At 49.7% G+C, this 17,588-nt stretch overlaps 1 protein-coding gene across 5 annotated transcripts in view; it reads right to left on the bottom strand.

Moving 5' to 3' along the window:
• The window catches only part of PLA2G6 (phospholipase A2 group VI), a 60,405-nt gene that overhangs the window by 8,204 nt on the left and 34,613 nt on the right, over positions 1–17,588 (bottom strand). For 4 of the 5 annotated variants that reach the window (XM_055566997.1, XM_055566988.1, XM_055566969.1 and 1 more), the window contains exons 8-11: positions 14,048–14,156; positions 11,037–11,115; positions 8,970–9,133; positions 7,214–7,364 (exon numbers count right to left, since the gene is read on the bottom strand). In XM_055566997.1, the coding sequence (XP_055422972.1) occupies positions 7,214–7,364; positions 8,970–9,133; positions 11,037–11,115; positions 14,048–14,156 (503 nt within the window). Of the gene's footprint in view, positions 1–7,213; positions 7,365–8,969; positions 9,134–11,036; positions 11,116–12,872; positions 13,032–14,047; positions 14,157–17,588 lie in introns of all 5 variants that reach the window. The other variant, XM_055567006.1, reaches the window with a different exon arrangement.

The following is a 17,588-nucleotide window of genomic DNA, read 5'->3' as shown; positions in this document are numbered from 1 at the left end:
TGGAATCAAGATTGCTGGGAGAAATATCAATAACCTCAGATATGCAGATGATACCACCCTTATGGCAGAAAGTGAAGAGGAACTAAAAAGCCTCTTGATGAAAATAGATTGGGGAAACAGTGGAAACAGTGTCAGACTTTATTTTTCTGGGCTCCAAAATCACTGCAGATGGTGACTTCAGCCATGAAATTAAAAGACACTTACTCCTTGGAAGGAAAGTTATGTCCAACCTAGATAGCATATTCAAAAGCAGAGACATTACTCTGCCAACAAAGGTCTGTCTAGTCAAGGCTATGGTTTTTCCTGTGGTCATGTATGGATGTGAGAGTTGGTCTGTGAAGAAGGCCTAGTGCCGAAGAATTGATGCTTTTGAACTGTGGTGTTGGAGAAGACTCTTGAGAGTCCCTTGGACTGCAAGGAGATCCAACCAGTCCATTCTGAAGGAGATCAGCCTGGGATTTCTTTGGAAGGAATGATGCTAAAGCTGAAACTCCAGTACTTTGGCCACCTCATGTGAAGAGTTGACTCATTGGAAAAGACTCTGACACTGGGAGGGATTGGGGGCAGGAGGAGAAGGGGACGACAGAGGATGAGATGGCTGGATTGGCATCACTGACTCGATGGACGTGAGTCTGGATTAACTCCGGGAGTTGGTGATGGACAGGGAGGCCTGGCGTGCTGCGATTCATGGGGTCACAAAGAGTCGGACACGACTGAGCGACAGATCTAATCTGATCTGATGTCAATATAAATGGATCAATCATATAAACTATTAGATTAACTATATGAAGGTTCTGATAGTCAAACCAAACAGCTAAATCAGACAACTAATTAGATAACTTAAATATATTACTATGCAATAAAATCTATAAATAGACAATGCATAGATAAGATAAAGAACAAATCGAACTATATAGGCTACTTGCAAGAAAGACATCTAAAACATAATGACCAAGAAGGTTGAATTAAAGCATACCATACCAGACATACCATGCAAATATAACCATGAAACCTAGTATAACTAACATCAGGCAAAATAAACTTTAAGGTAAAAAGCATTCTTAGAGATAAAGAAAGCTACTTCAATCACCAGAAAGATTCATAGAATTTTAAATTTATATGCACTTAATCACACAGTATCAAAATATTAATGTAAAAGTTGACAGAAAAGTCAAAAGACAAATTCCCAGACTGGAAGATATTATCTTTCTCAGTAACTGACAGAAGAAATGGACAGAAACATTAATACAGAAACTGAAGATTTAAAACTTTTAAATAAATGTTCCTAGCCAGCATGGGAGAAGGCAATGGCACCCCACTCCAGTACTGTTGCCTGGAAAATCCCATGGATGGAGGAGCCTGGTAGGCTGCAGTCCATGGGGTCGCTAAGAGTCAGACATGACTGAACGACTTCACTTTCACTTTTCACTTTCATGCATTGGAGAAGGAAATGGCAACCCACTCCAGTGTCTTGCCTGGAGAATCCTAGGGACAGGGAAGCCTGGTGGGCTGCCGTCTATGGGGTCACACAGAGTCGGACACGACTGAAGTGACTTAGCAGCAGCAGCAGCCAGCATGACTTAATCAACATGTATAGATACTGGCATTCAACAAATAAAGAATCCATATTCTTTTAAATTATTCATGGAACATCTATAGAAGCTGAATGTAGAAGGCCATGAATCAAGTGGCCTTCTAAAAAGGACTACTTGATTCGTGGCCAAAAGGACCAAAATCAAACACAGCATGTCCTCTGACTACAAAGCAATTAATAATAAAAAGATAACTTGTAAATTCCTAAGTTTAGAAACTGAGAAATGCCATTTATTAATAATAATCACAATGGTTAAAGAATAATAGTAAAAACTAGAAAATATTTTGAACTGAATAATCATATTCTAAATGCACTTATGGGATATAATTAAAGAAGGAAAATGTTTATTTCTTTTTTTGGTTTTTGGCTGTGCAGCACAGCTTATGGGATCTTAGTTCCCCAACCAGGGATTGAACCCATGCCCCCTGCAGTGGAAGTGTATAGCCCTAACCACTGGATTGCCAGGGAATTCTATGGAGGAAAATGTTTAGATTTACAAACACACACACATATAATATGCATACTTATACAGTACAAGAGAAAAAAAGGCCAAAGAATCAATGAGTAAGACACTTATTTCAAGAAGTTAAAAAAAACCCTAAAACAGCCAAATAAACTTTAAAAAGTACAAGAAGCAATAAATATATGTACAGAAATTAATGAAACAGAAAATGTATATATAATAGAGAACCCATAAATAGCCCAAAGTTACTTTTTTGAAATACTAATCCAATTAAAAAGCTGGTAGTAGCAAGACTGAAAACATGAAAAATGGAAGTGTTAATCATCAGGAATGAAGAGGGCCATAACAACATGCTGCAGGCATTAAAGATAATAAGAGAATTTTTGGACAACTCTATGCCAACGAATTTGAAGATGTATATGAAATGAACATATTCCTAGAAAAATGTAACTTAACTAAAACTAACTCAAAAAGACATTTGGAAACCGTAAATAGTCTTATAAACATTAAAGAAATTGATTCCACCATTAAAAATTTTCCTACCAACCAAACTCCAGTACTAGATGATTTCACAGGTAAGTTCTACCAAATATTCAAGGAAGAAATAACTCACTATTATATGAACTCTTCTGGAAAACAGAAAAAAAAAAAAAAAAGAGAGAGAGACAGAGAGATACTCCCTTGAAATCAAAACCCTGCAACCTAAAAATGGGAATAAACAGGTCAATCTTACTCATGAACATGGATACAAAAATCCTAACGAAATAGGAGCATAGAGACACTTCCCTGGCGGTCCAGTGGCTACGGCTCCGTTTGCTCTCCCAATGCAGGGGGCCCAGGTTTGATCCCAGGTCAGGGAATTAGATCCCACATGTCGCAACTAAGAATTCCCATGCCGTAACTAAAAAAAAAAGATCCTGTGTGCCACAACTAAGATCCAGCACAGCCAAATAAATAAATACATATTATATATATACTTTTTAAAAGTTAGCATATTTGAGTGATTTGAGCCCCTAAGAATCCTCTCTGTAAAAGGCACCAGGAAGTGAAAGCAGAGATAGATATGGTTACGACTGAGCGACTTTCACACACACACCCAGGTGCACAGCAGCATTATTCACAGCAGCTAATAGATGGAAACGAACCCATCAAAGATGAATGGATAAAGAAAATGTGGTCTATAAATGCAACAAAATATTATTCAGTCTTTAAAAACAAGGAAAATCTGTCACATGCTGAAATATGTATGAACTTTGAGGATATTATGCTAAGTGAAATAAGCCAGTTTTAAAAAGGCAGACACTGTATGGTCCCACTTACATGACGCACTTAGAGGAGTCAACTCATGCAGACAGGAAGTAGAATGGTAGATGACGGGGGCTGGGGAAGGGGAGGAATGGGGAGCTGCTCTTTAATGGGTACAGAGTTTCAGTTTTACAAGAAGAAAGAGTTCAGGAGAGTAGCTGCAGGACAATGTGAATATACTTATCACTACTGAATTGAAAAGTAGTTAAAGGTGGAGAAGGAAATGGCAACCCACTCCAGTATTCTTGTCTGGAAAAGTCCATGGACAGAGAAGCCTGGCGGGCTGCAGTCCATGGGGTTACATGACTGAGCATGTGTGCATGAGGGTGGAGGGTGATGGGTTGGTAGTAATAAACTGGTGGAACTAAAAAAAGAAAAAAAAAAAGTGGTTAAAGGGAAAAAATGTTTAAGAGTTAATTTTATGTTATATGTATCTCGCCACAATTAAAATTTTAAAAATAAATGGTATTTCTAAATGCAAGTCACAATTAGAAAATGAAATGTTTAAAAATGCATAATTTACAGTAGCACAAAATATATGCAGGTACCTAAGGATAACACATGCGTAAGATTGCTATAGATAAAATTTTAAAACTGTACTAAGAAACTAAAAACAAATGGAATGTTTTCCTATATTCTCTAATTGGAAGACTCAGTGTTTTAATGTGTCAATTCTCCCCTAAATAAGTTTACAACAAATCATTATATCTAAAATAAGCGACAGGATCCCACTGTATAGCACAGGGAGCTATGCTCAATGTCCTGAAATAAACCATAATGGAAGAGTGCGTGTGGGTGGGCGTGTATAGCTGAGTCCCTTTGCTGAATACCAGAAACTAACGGAACACTGTAAAGCAGGTTTAGCAGCAGTCGTGGTGTAGCCTTTCAGTCCTGACTCTCTGCGACCCCGTGGACTGTAGCCCGCCAGGCTTCTCTGTCTGAGGGATTCTCCGGGCAAGAATACTGGAGTGGGCTGCCATTCCCTTCTCCAGGGGATCTCCCCGACCCAGGGATTGAACCTGGATCTCCCACATTGCAGGCGGATTCTTTACCATCTGAGCCACCAGGGAAGCCACAAATATACTTCAGTAAAAGAGTAATCATACAGACTCATGTAATCACAATAAAAATCCCAACAGGATTTGCTTTTCTGTAGAATTTGACAGTCTGATTCCATTGATATAGTTTCTATGGAAGTGCAAATAGCAACAAGTAACCTGTATGCTACACAGCACTTCTACGTGCGAGGTGCTTTTCTCATAAACATAACGTTTTTACTTTTCATGAAAACCCTGGGAAGCAGGTGGTATATTATTTCCATTTTTGAGAAAAGGAAACATCAGAGTCCATGCTCTTAACCACTTCTCTAAAGAGCCTCCAAGAATAGCCCTGAAGAAGGACAAGGTGGGAAGCCCTGCTATAAACTTGCTGTACAATTAGGACTCCGTGGTCAAAAACAGACCCAAGAAGGATCAAGGCCTGCAACATGGAGGGAAAGACAGACTTTTCACCAATGAGGCTGGGGGAAACTGTTTGTTCATGTGGAAAACAAGAAATTGGATCTCTCCTGATATAAAAATCAATTCCAGGTTGCTAAAAGACCTAAGTTAATAAAAGACTTTGATTGATAAAAGGCAGAACGAGGGAGCTTCACGACTAGACACAGGAGACAAACTTCCTGCTTCCAGTTAGAAAGGGTTATTGAATGGATAGGAAAAGCACAAGTCATAAAAAGTAAAATATTTATAAATTCTACTGCTTTAAGAACATCTGTTGATCAACAAAACACTGTAAGGAGAGTGAAAAGACAAACCTAGAATGGGAGATTCCAAATCCATGTATCCATCAAAGGCCTAGGTTTCAAAATATAAAAAAGATAATTAGGAAGCCTCACAACCCCCAAATCACCCAACTCAACTGTGCCAAAAATGAGTAAAACACTTGAACAGGAACTTTACAAAAGAAGAAATCCAGATGGCCTTTAAACATATGAAAAGGTGTTCAACATCACTAGTTAATCAGAAAAATGAAAATTCAAACCAACAGAGACAGCACCTTATAGCCTCCCCCACTTTATAAAGATATAAATGTTACAAAGATAAATTGCTTTGACAATCATCATTGTTAGCAAGAATGCAGAGCACCATGCATGCATGCTAAGTCACTTCAGTTCGCGACCCTATGGAGTAGCCCACCAGGCTCCTCTGTCCATGGTATTCTCCAGACAAGAATACTGGAGTAGGTTACCATGCCCTCCTCCAGGGGATCTTCCCAACCCAGAATTTTGAACCCAAGTCTCTTAGGTCTCCTGCATCGGCAAGCAGGTTCTTTACCAGTGGCGCCACCTGGCAAGCCCATGTAGAGCACCAGGTACTCTCAAACATGCCTAAGGGGAGTGGAAACAGAAACCAACACTTTGAAAAACCACGGGGTAGAATCAAAGGGTTGAGGCCATGCCTCCTCCAAGACTTGGCAGCTCTACTCCTAGGCATGTGCCCCACAGGGTCAGAAAACGAGGCCCAAAATGTCCACTGAAGACTCAAGAGGTCCAAACAGGAAAGAACCCAAGGGCCCATCAAAGGTGTTTGGAGAAATAAACCATGGGGGTGTAGTCACATGAGCAATGAGAATGAATGAAGCACAGAGCTTCACCCAACAGCAGGCACCAGGCTGACCAATGTGGCATTGAGGAAAGGAAGGATAAAACGCAAAATGATTCCATCCAAACCCAGAGACAGGCAGGACTGAACCATGCTGGAGCCTGCATTCAGGTGCCGGAACTAGATAGAAGATCTGGGAAATCCAGTTCACACCAGTCAAGATAGCAGTTACTCTCGTGGGCGGTGGGGAGAAGGAGCTGTGATGGGGGCAGGGCACACATTTTGGCCTTGGCTGGTGGTCATACATGGGTGTCTGCTTTAGATTTATTCACAGAACTTTTTAATGTACTTTTCTAAATGTTCTATTTCACCATAAAATAGAAAAAAAATGTCTAGGATAAAATATACAGAAAACATTTTTCAAAACATTATCTTTCACTTAATAAATCATGGATGATATATTTCCTGTTCTTTTTACTTTCTGTATCTTCCAAATTTTCTTAAAAAACTATGCATTATTCTTAAATGGGAAAAAAAAAAAAAAAGCTTTATTATGAAAAGAAATCCTCCTAACCCTCCAGAGCTTGCTCACACCTCACTTCCTCCAGGAAGCCCTCCCTGACCACTTTGTCCACAGTCCCTTCTCCCCTTCTTGGTCCCACAGAGACTCAGTCGCTGAACACTTTTCAGGGGCCTGCTCTGGGGCAGGCATTGTGCTAAATGCTGGGGCTACAGAAAAACATGACAGTCACATTCCTGCTTCAGGGAGCTCACAGTCTGGCAGGCAAACGTGGCATGAAGCAGAAAATCAAGTAATTCCAGGATGGAAAATAAATACTACAAAGAAGTGGAGGTACTGAAGGTTCTTCTGGAACCTCTTAAGCACATGGTACTTCGCATGGTTGCCATTTTTTTAGGTCAGTTATCTCCCAATCAGATCATAAGCCTTCCCACCTGATGGCTGCATCACCACATCACACACACACACACACACACGCACGCAGAGCCATGCTCAGCAAGTATGTGTGTGATGGACGAGAATCAACCGGCTCTGACCCAGGGATGTGCTGTGTGGATGGAAAAACACCAGACATGGGCGGAAGGTGTTCTGCACCTGTGTTCCCCAGCACCCCCCACCCCTCCCCGCTCAGCTTTTATCAGACCAGGGCAGGGAGGCTTCTGCCCCAGGAAGGGCCAAAAGGGGTGCATGGCTGGCACCAAAGCCATCCACGTCCCACCCGGGAGGCTTACTTGGGCTTCTTGACGTCCGTCATCTTGGTGTGCTCTCCAAACTCCCGCTTCAGGAACTCCTCCAGGGGCCCCGACTCGTAGGGCCGAGAGCCCCGGAAAACTTCATCCTTCATGCGAAAGTACACACCACGCATGTAGGCCATGGACTTGCCTAGGAATGAGGAGGGCGGAGGTGGGGAGAAGATGCAAGGGCTGCCCTGACAGAGGGCCTGGCACAGGAACTGGGGCTGGGAGGGGGCACCGACTGAGCCGGGGCTCCTGGGACCCTCCTCTGCAACTTCCCACACAGGCAGAAATCCCCTTCAGCGGCCCCATGGCTTGGTACTTAATTTTATATTTGTAATTTGTGTTTTTTCCTTTAATGATGGGCCCCGAAAGTGTAAAAGCTTATACATCTAGATCCACCCCATCTGTCACAGAATAGAAGGACCAGCCCTGTCCCGTGAGAACAGACAGTGTCCCGGGGCAGGCTGCACCTCATGGGACGAGGAAACCACTAAGCACCCTTCAGTCAGGCCAGGGGTGCACAAGCAGGGGACTACAGAGGTGGGGGCTTCTGCCCCCTGGAGAGGATAAACTAGGCGACTTCTCAGATACCTCCCATAGCCCCTGGTAGCCTGAAGACCCTGGATGGGGGATAAACATCCCCTGAAGAAGGACGTGACCCTCTCTGGAGGAGAAGTGAGGACCTGCGCCCACTCTGCCCCACCCCCAGACCTCATGACACCCCACCCCCCGGGCAGAGGCCAGCCCTGAACTGGCCCTTATCTCAGGGAAAACCAGAGAAGGGACATGGGGCCCCAGAGGTCGGGAAGAGAGGTCCCAGCAGCTGCTGGCTGACAACCCTCCTCTTCCCGGAGCTCCATGGACCCTCCTCTAGGCCACTTCCTGGGCTGGCCGTGTCCCCTGTCCCCCCACACCCTGGAGGCCACAGCCTCCTCTCACAGTGAACACCTAATGCCCGGGGGCTCCCTGAGGTGGGGCATGCTCTGTCCTGCCCCCTGGCACCAAGCACAGGCCTGGCTGATGTCAAGGAGGGGGAGGGTCCTCTCCTGGTGCCTTCAGGTCTGGAGGACGAGTTGGAGGGCCTGGAACCCGACCCAGGCAGGGGTGCTGAGATAATTCCTGCGGGGTGGAAGCTGGCTCCAAGAGGGCCCTCTTTAGGCAGCATCGCGCAGCCAGACAGAAGCTCCATGAACGAGCCATCGTGTGACTTGAGTCAAGGCCTAACCCAAGGTCTGTCCAGCAAGCAAAGTGCCGCCATCACCTCGGTGAAGCTGCAGTGAGAGCAGACTGCCTGTGGCCGTGGGATGTGCTGGCCTGGGAGCCCTGGGGACTCCTAGGCCAGCACCCCCTGGGGTGGGCTGCGTGAATTAGGGCCACCCCTCTCCCAGCGCCTCCATGTCCCTGGGGTAAAGTGAAGTGCGCAGACCAGGGCACCGGCATTCGTGACTAAAGGTGGCTCCTAACACTGAAAGGGAGGGGACCCAGCTCTGTCCTCTGCAGCTAGGAGGGCATCACCGTGGCCCACCCTCAGCCCTTCTCCTTCCAGCCTCAGACGCCAACACCCTCTACGCCACCCACCCACCACCCACCCCCCCCTCCCCGCCCTCCGCCCCGCTCAAACCGACAGAGGCCTTTCGGGTCCTCCCCTCCTCCATGACCTCTGCAAAGCTCTGAAAACAAACTCAGCCAAATTGGAGGGCCGGTCTCAGCCCCACCCCATCCTGCCCCACAGCCCAGGGGCGGCCCTCACTGTGCAGGATGGCCAGGGCCAGGATGCCCCCGGTGCTGGTCCCCGCCACCCAGTCGAAGAGATCCTTGGTGGCGATGCCCGAGGCCTTCTCGATGGCAATAAGCAGCTGGATGATGACGAGGCCTTTCACGCCCCCTCCGTCCAGGCAGAGCAGGTGGTCGTGGCTGTGGTGGGAACAGCAGTGTGAGAGAAGAGGGTCCTATTACAGCCGGCACTTTGTGGGCCGTGTCCCTGAGCATCTGCCCAGTGGCAGCAGCTTGAGCCCTGGAGACCAAGCCCTGGAGCTCACGTGCTACGGGGGCTTGGGGGTGGGGGCCAGGGGTGGGCAGCACAGTCAGTCCAGGAATAAACACGGGACTTCAGGAGACCAGAGGTGCAACAGAAAGAGGATCCAGGCAGGTAAGGGCAGCGGGGGGTGGGTAAGACCTTCTGGCCAGGTACCACCTCAGCAGACACCTGGGTCTGTCTCCCCCACAGCTGGTAAATGTGGGAGTATGTGACACCCGCCTCCGGGCTCCCTCATCTTTTCCTGGACAAGCTGCCCAGCCCTGCAGCAAGCCCGGAACGTGGCGGAACAGGCTGTGCTGTCGCTGGAGGCCTGGGGGACCCTTGACCAGGGAGGCTGGAGAAAATGGGCAAGAGACCCTTCTGAAGATGTAGGGCTGGCAAAGGCGGGATCAACCCGGAGGAAGCAGGGCTAAGCTCTGCGGCTCGCAGACCAGCGCGGGGAGGGCCCCACAGGCGTGTCCTGACCCTTTCCTCACTCCTCCTCTGGGGGAAAGGGAGGCTCCTGGGGCTGTGCAGACTCTCCTGGCCCTGCTGGAGCATCTGCATCCTCCCTCCTCTCACTGGAAGGGGCCTGTTGGTCTTCCCTCGGGTACCCCTCGGCCCCTGCACTGGTGGGGGGGTGTGTGTGTGTAGGGGTGCAAGGAGGGAAGTGTGAGAAGGCTGCTAGAGCAGGCGCACTCCCAGGGTGCATGTTCCAGGGTGGCTGAGGAAACGAGTGGGCTACAGCTTCTGAGGGGAAGCCGACCCTTCAGAGGTGAGGCGGAACCACCGATACGGCCGCCGGGTCCCGGGAGCCGGGGCTGCCTCTGCTTCCAGGAGGGAAGGGCCTTCCCTGCAGGGGCGGCCACAGGGGTGCGGCTAGGAGAGAGCCCGCGGGGAGCAGAAAGGGCACGGACTGTGGAAGCCCCGGGCTGCTCTGATACCGACTCGGTGTGACCTTGAGCAAGTGACTTGCCCTCACGTTCTGCATCTGCCAAGCGAGGTTACTAATGAGTGCCTCCCGAGGAAGGCTGTTAGGAGCACAGGATAGTAAAAAAAAAAATAAAAACAAAAAGAGAGAACAGATGAAGTGAAAAGTGAAAGTGACGTCACTCAGTCGTGTCCGACCCTTTGTGACCTCATGGACCATAGCCTACCAGGCTCTGTGGTCCACGGGATTTTCCAGGCAAGAATACTGGAGAGAACAGATAAACCACCTCTATTATTAAAGGGAAGGGTGGAGACAGCACAGCCGAAAGGAGGCATGTTTGTCCTGGGAACTCGCTGAGCTGGTGGGCACGGGTCCTGACAACCGTGGTCACCAGGGACTGTGTGCGGGGACAGGGTCTGGGCCTCGCTTTGCACCCATCACCCTGGCCTGCCTCCTAGAACGGGGCTGGGTGGACAGCAGGGGCTTGGGACACCAGCCCTACTCCTACTGGCTGTTGGAGGGAGGGAGGGTAGGGAGCGGGTGGCATCGGAGGGAAGCAGGCTCAGCACTGATGCCACTGAGGGCTCTCTCCAAAGGAGATCTGGGCCAGCTCCCCCAACGACCTGGGACGGGGTGGGGAGAGAAGGGACAGGACCACAGCCAGCTCCATCGTGTGACCGGGAGCCTGCAGGGCGATTGATGAAGCAGACCCAGGTTCTCTGAAGACTCAGTCTCTTTGCTGTGAACTGCAGAGGGCGCGAGCCACCTCACAGAGCCAGATGCAGACTAGACAACAGTCCCAAGCCCGCGAGAGGCCTTGCATGTGTGCACCGCCTGCCCCCCCGCCCCGGCCCATCCCCAACACTCACGTCCGCTTCTCATCCCTCATGGAGCTCAGGATGAAGGCTGGCTTCCGGGCCCGGGAGATCTGAGTGATGTCCTGCAGTTCTGTGGGGCACAGGGCAGGGTAGGCAGGGGCCAAGCAGGTGCTGGTCCCCCCTCCAACGGGTCCTGGGGGCAAACCTGGAGCTGTGCCCTCACCCCTCTGTCCCTGGTGGGAACATCTGCCTCCTACTCCCTGCAAGGGCTCTTCATCTCGGAATACAACTGGCCCCTTGGGGAGCAGGGGGCTTGGAATGTGGAGGGGACCCCATTGCTCTGGGCATGGCCCCCCACCCTGCCTGGCAAGCTCTCGATTTTCCTGTATTTTCCCCCCAGAGCCCCGAAGCACAAGCACCCCTGCCCTGTGTGCTGTGTATGCACTTCACACAGCGTTTCTTCATGCATGCCAGCCGGTGCTGTGGACAACCACCTTCTCCAGAATCCTTATCCCCAATTTACAGATGAGGCTCGTCTAGCCAAAAGGGCTGAGTCGGGACATTCCCCGGGGTTCGACTCCCTGAAGGAACAGAGATAGCCCGACTGCTTCCCAGACGCCTCTTGTTCTGATCCCAGGTCTGGAAACTTCCTCAGCGGCCTCAGAGCGGTGCCCTCACCCGCAGCATGCATGTTTTGCCTGGGTCTGAGGCCCACCCCGTGCCCAACAAATGCATTAGCTGCTCTCCTGACAAGCAGCCTGGCCCTGCAGGGACTCGTCATCCAGATTCTGACAGGCCGTCCCACCGCTGTGCATGGAGTCTTAGAAGCAGCGAAGCAGGACAGCAGGCTTCCAGGCAATGTGTCTCCCCCTCACCAGGGCAAGGGGCCAGAGTGGACGAGATAAGCGCGAGCCTGGCCGGGAGAGGTGGTGGACAGAGCGCCAGGGAGCGGGACATGCGGCTGAGACAAAGGAGAAGAGGGGACTAGAGCTGCATCTAACTCAGGGCACAGCGGGCCCTGTGGCTCCTCTAGGCCCAGGGCATTACCCATCTGATGCCGCGCCCCAGGCCCACCATCCGGCCTGGCTTGGGTGACTGATTGCCTGTAAAATTGAGAGAGAATGATGGGGGTGGGGGGCGGGGAGGAAGGGTGGCGGGGAGAGAGGCAGAGCCAGAAGGACTAACTGTGGCTGCCCGCTCTGCCCTGTCCTGAGTTCAGGGTTGGCCAGGCTATCCTGTCTAAAGATGCTGGTGTCTGATTCCCCAAGAGTTTAAGAATAGTGCCGGCTTGTGAAGGATCCGTCCCTGGCTGCCCTGTTCAGGGAACCCCCACTCCTAAACAATCCAGGGTTCAGGGTGGGCTGGGCCCACAGGAAGCCCAGAGAAGGTCTCTGCCTCTTTGGGGGCTGTCTCCATGGATACCGAGGATGCACAGGGGCAGATGCTAATTGCCTGGCCAGTAGGTCACTGAAGGGGCTGGAAGAGGAGCACAGCGGCCCCGGGCCTGATGGAGATGCAGCAACGTGGCGGAAAGGCTCCTGGTAGAAGCCAGAGAACCCCAACAGCCCTGAGCCCCCAAGAGTACTCCTCACTGCCCACCTGAGCTCCCAGGGCATAGAGAGGTCAACAAAGTGCCCACCTTATAGGTGTCCAAGGAACCCTGTCAGAGGAAATGGACCACAGGCCATTAGCCAGGGACCCCACCAGTCTCCGGACTCTATGCATTGCTGGCTGCCCCCCAAAGGCTGACAAATGCTGCCCATCGCCCCTTGCTTCCTTTAACAACCTCTTCCCTGGGCCCCATTTCCTTCTTTCTTTCGGGATTGCCTGACCCAGGGACCTGGGAACCAGGTGGAGAGGCGGGGGCATGGGAAGGGCCAGGCCTACCTAGGTTGTTTAAGCTGATCGGTGGGGGATGAGATCTTTCCATGGAGAAGGAGGGAGCTGCCGCGGAGCACTGCTCCGTTGAAAACCCTTGCGTGAGTGGGAAGCGGTAGTCGGCCCCCACAGTTCTCAGCAGAGTGAGGAGCGCCTTCCTGGTGACGACTTGTCATGTATGGGGAGGGGGAGATGGCACAGGATCAGAAACTGACCAGATGCAAATGAGAGGTCCTTTCTGCACCTGGTCCCCCATCCCAGGCCACCTGGGGGGGTCGGGAGTGCCCTAGAGCCTGCCCCACCCTGACACAGCATGTGGACTCTAGTTTGTTACACCCAAAGCAGCTTCTGGGGTCTCAAACTTGGAACATGGATGAGAAGGTTGGTGTTTGAGGAACCCCCTCTTTCCCTTCTACACCAGTCAAGAAAGCAGGACTCCCACCTCCATGTTGAGCAATTCTCAAGGCTTTCAGAGCTCAACAGGGATGAACCAGCCAGTGGGTATCTACTCCCACCTACCGGATGGGATCAGTGAAAACGCACATGCGCACGCATGCACGCTCGCTGGAACACACTATGAGGTATCACCCACAGCAACCTCCACAGCTCCCCAGAACCTTCCAGAGGGCTCCAGGTGGCTGGTAAGGAGGATCTGCTCTTTCCAGCCCGGCAGCCAAGCCTCACCGAGTGAGCACGCAGTGCATACACCATGCCAGTGTGCAAGGGGGGCACATGTGTCATGCAGCACATGTCAGGGTGCAAGGGGGCACATGTGTCATGCACATGCCTGTGTACAAGCGGGGGGCGGGGGGGCACACGTGTCATACAGCAATGCCCTGGCCTGAGGCTGTTCTTACAAGTGATTCCATCAGTGAATTCTCCAAGAGTGGGGAAGAGGGCTGCTCCCACTGCCTTCCCCACCCCCATCCCAAGTCCTGGCACCCTGAGGTGGGCGTAGGGGTCACAGGGAAGAGGACACTGGTTCGGCAAGCCCCCAGGGGCCTCAGTCTAGTGGTCAGGGCCCCTGTCCTTGGGAACCAGAAGCTTCCCCTCGGGCCTCCCAGGTGCTCCCTGCAGGGAACAGTTTGGGGGGGTGGACAGGATGCAGGCACCTGATGGCTAGGACCTCCCTCCTCCCTGCACCCCCACCCCCCAACTCTGGTCCCAGAGTGCAGAGCACGTACGTTTGCTGATCCTGGAGGCTATGAATGCAGGGGTTTCTCCAAAGTCATTCGGGGTGTCCACCTCTGCTCCAAACACAATGAGGGCCTTGATCATCTCTATGTTGTCTTTCTGTTGGGGATGGGGGGGGGGGTGAAATTGGCAACAGCTCAGGGACACGTGGAGAGAAAGGACCTCGGCCTCTTCACCCCACAACCCATCACCTCGGGGGGCCTTTCACCAGGATGGGAAGAGACACTGAAACCCTTCTGACCTCCACCCGCAGTCAATCCCATACTGCAAAGTCTACAGTTGGAAGGCCAGTGCCCTGACAAATAGGCCTATGAGTATCCCTGTAGGTGAGAATCTAAGAACCCAGGTAGAAACTGGAATGACATCCCCCTCCCCCAGCCTGCCAGCTCCTTCTCAAAGGAAGCAATGCATCTATGACCCCTGACCCAGAGACACGGGGACACTGAAGGGTCAGCTGCTGATCGCTTGCAGGAGCAGCAGGAAAGCGTGATCAAGGAAAGGCCCCCTACTGAGTCCAGGGGGCTGGCTGAATCAGGAAGAAACTGAGCATGTCTTCCCTGATAGCAGCCCCCTCCCCAGAGCATGCGCAGTGAATGTCTGGAGGTGGGGCAGCGGGGCTGGCTGGGCACAGTTCCCAGGACACACCAACAGGCCGGCCGCCAGGAGACCTGAGCGCTGGGCTTACGTCTCTCTCTCGGGTGGATTCCCTTGCCTAAAGCATGAAGAGGTGTGTCTAGAATGCTGTTTTCAAAACGGCTGTTCACACCCCATTAGGAGGTATAGGGGCACAGGTAAAAGTGTGTTTCAACTATTAGTTATGTATTCCTTCTTCGGTTACCTTTTATTTGTGGCCCTGGTTTACCACCTATGGTGATAATAGAACCGACCCTTCAAGTATCGGTTTGCTGCTGCTACTAAGTCGCTTCAGTCGTGTCTGACTCTGTGAGAACCCACCAGGCTCCTCGGTCTATGGGGTTTTCCAGGCAAGAATACTGGAGTGGGTTGCCATTTCCTTTTCCAGTAAGTATAGGTTTAAGTAAGTTTGAAAGCAAGCCAGGGCTTCTCTGGTAGCTCAGTGGTAAAGCGTCTGCCTACAACACGGGAGACCCCGGTTCGATCCTGGGTCGGGAAGATCCCCTGGAGAAGGAAATGGCAACCAGTATTCTTGCCTGGAAAATCCCATAGACCGAGGAGCCTGGTAGGCTACAGTCCATGGGATCGCAAAGAGTTGGACATGACTGAGGGACTTCACTTCACTTTCTTTCAAAGTGACTAAGCAGCAGCAGCAAAAGCAAGGCAACTTAAAGCAATGATTAAGTACATAATTATAAAAGCGGTTCATGAATCTGCCAGAAACGGTGCAGATGGAATGCGGGTGATGCAAGAATGGAAGCAGTGGCCTAGGTCAGCACTTCTCAAGGTAGGAACTGTGGACCCCCATGAATATGGAGACACTTTAGAGGGTTCCAGAGCTTAGAACTGTTTCATAAAAATAGCAAGATGCTGTTTGCCTTTATGCAGTGGCTGATTTTTATATAATCGTTTGTTTTCTTTTTGGCTTAGTTGTGGCATGGGGGATCTTTCAGTTGTGAGAAGCAAACTCTTAGGCTTCCCAGGTGGCTCAGTTAAGAATCCATCTGCTAACGCAAGAGACGTGAGTTCAATCCCTAGACTGCAAAGATCCCCCGGAGAGGGAAAGGGCAATCCACTCCAGTATTCTCCCCTGGGAAATCCCAAGGACAAAGGAGCCTGGTGGGCTACAGTCCATGGGGTCACAAGAGTCAGACACAATTTAGCAACTGAACAACAACGTGCAGACTATTATTTGCAGCGTGTGGGATCCAGTTCCTTGACCAGGGATCCAACCCTGGGCCCCCTGTATGGGGAACTCAGGCATCTTAGCCACTGGACCACCAGGGAAGTCCCATGGCTGACTTTTGTACCAACGGTGTAAAAACAACTATGGATAAAACTCCCGGTGCCTTAAGCATGAAGCAAAGCAGTGTCCACAGACTAACTGTTGTCATGGTTTTCTTCTCTGCCACATGCTCAAGTAAAAAGTAAATTCATTCATTAAAAAGCCAGCTTCGGGGGACTTCCCTGGTGCTCCAGTGGTTAAGCCTCAGAACTCCCAATTCAGGGGACACAGGTTCAATCCCCGGCTGGGGAACTAAGATCCCACATGCTGCAAGGTATGGCTAAAAAAAAAAAAAAAAGCCAGTCCCTTGATGAAGCACTAAGAAATGTTCATCTTACTACATTCCTACACTGGTGTTTTCAGTGTCATAAAATGGAGAGTGTGCACACGGCGTGTCTGTGGCATAACCAAATACGATGGTTGTCACAGGAAAATTCCCATGTGACTGACTGAGTCGTGAGCGGAACAAGCTGCTTGTTTTTCATGAAGCACTGTTTTCACTTGAGAAACGACTGGCAGGCAAACTACGATTGTTCAGCTTTGGGAATCTAGGAGGCGTTTTCTCAAAAATGAATGCAGTGAGCTGCCACTTCAAGAAAAACAGCTGGCAGTATTTTGTGCCAGTGACAAGACTCAAGCTTTCAAACAAAAACTGGTAAAGTGGTATACACCATGAAGGGCTCCAGTGGTTTCCCCAAATTTAGAAACTGTTCTGATGAAATCTTAGTGATATTTACAAATGTGGGGGGGTGTTGAGACTGTATAATGAAACAAGTCAACATTTGGAAGCTGGGGATATTCAGCAAACTAGTATTTTCCAAAGATGACACGGAATCGTGCATAGGTTAAAAGATCCATGCAAAGTGCAAGAGATGCCAATAGATTTGACTGTAACAAAGTGTGAAAAGTCTAAGGAGATGGCTTCCGAGTGTCCACTGCACTCAACTTGTCAGAAACTACCCCTTGTCAAGTTTTGGTGCAGACCATGAATCTGAGCAAACTCTGGGAGATAGTGAAGGACAGGAGAGCCTGGTGTGCTGCAGTCCATGGGGTCGCAAAGAGTCAGACATGACTTAGTGACTGAATAACAACAAAGAATATCCAAAATTATCTGAAAAGGTACAGTTAACCTATATTTTCCAACTATATGCACATCTATGTGAGGCCAGATTTTCCTCATATTTTTAACACATTCAACAACATACTGCAACAGAATAAATGCAGCAGAAGACTGGAAAATCCATGCCTTCTCTGAAGCCAGGCATTAAAAAGATTTATAAAAATATAAAACAATACCAACTGTTTTCTATTATTTTCTGTTTTGGAAAATAAAGTTGATTTTCCATAAATATGTTACTTACAATAGCATGGGCTTGGTAAATCATTCTTGTTTTTATTTTTTAAATTAAAAAAAAATTCTTTTTCTTTCTTTTCTTCTTTGGCTGCACCAGGTCTTAGCTGCGGCATGCAGGATCTTTGATCTTTGTTGCAGCATACAGAATCTTTAGTTGTGGCATGTGGGATCTAGTTCCTTGACCAAGGGTCAAACCTGCTTTGGGAGCACAGTCTTAGCTACTGGACCACCAGCAAAGTCCTAATCATCGTTATTTTTA

This window comes from Bubalus kerabau, chromosome 1 (assembly GCF_029407905.1).
Source record: "Bubalus kerabau isolate K-KA32 ecotype Philippines breed swamp buffalo chromosome 1, PCC_UOA_SB_1v2, whole genome shotgun sequence".
Lineage (NCBI taxonomy): Eukaryota > Metazoa > Chordata > Mammalia > Artiodactyla > Bovidae > Bubalus > Bubalus kerabau.
Note: the sequence above shows the minus strand (reverse complement) of the source record. Positions and strands in the feature narration are given on the sequence as shown.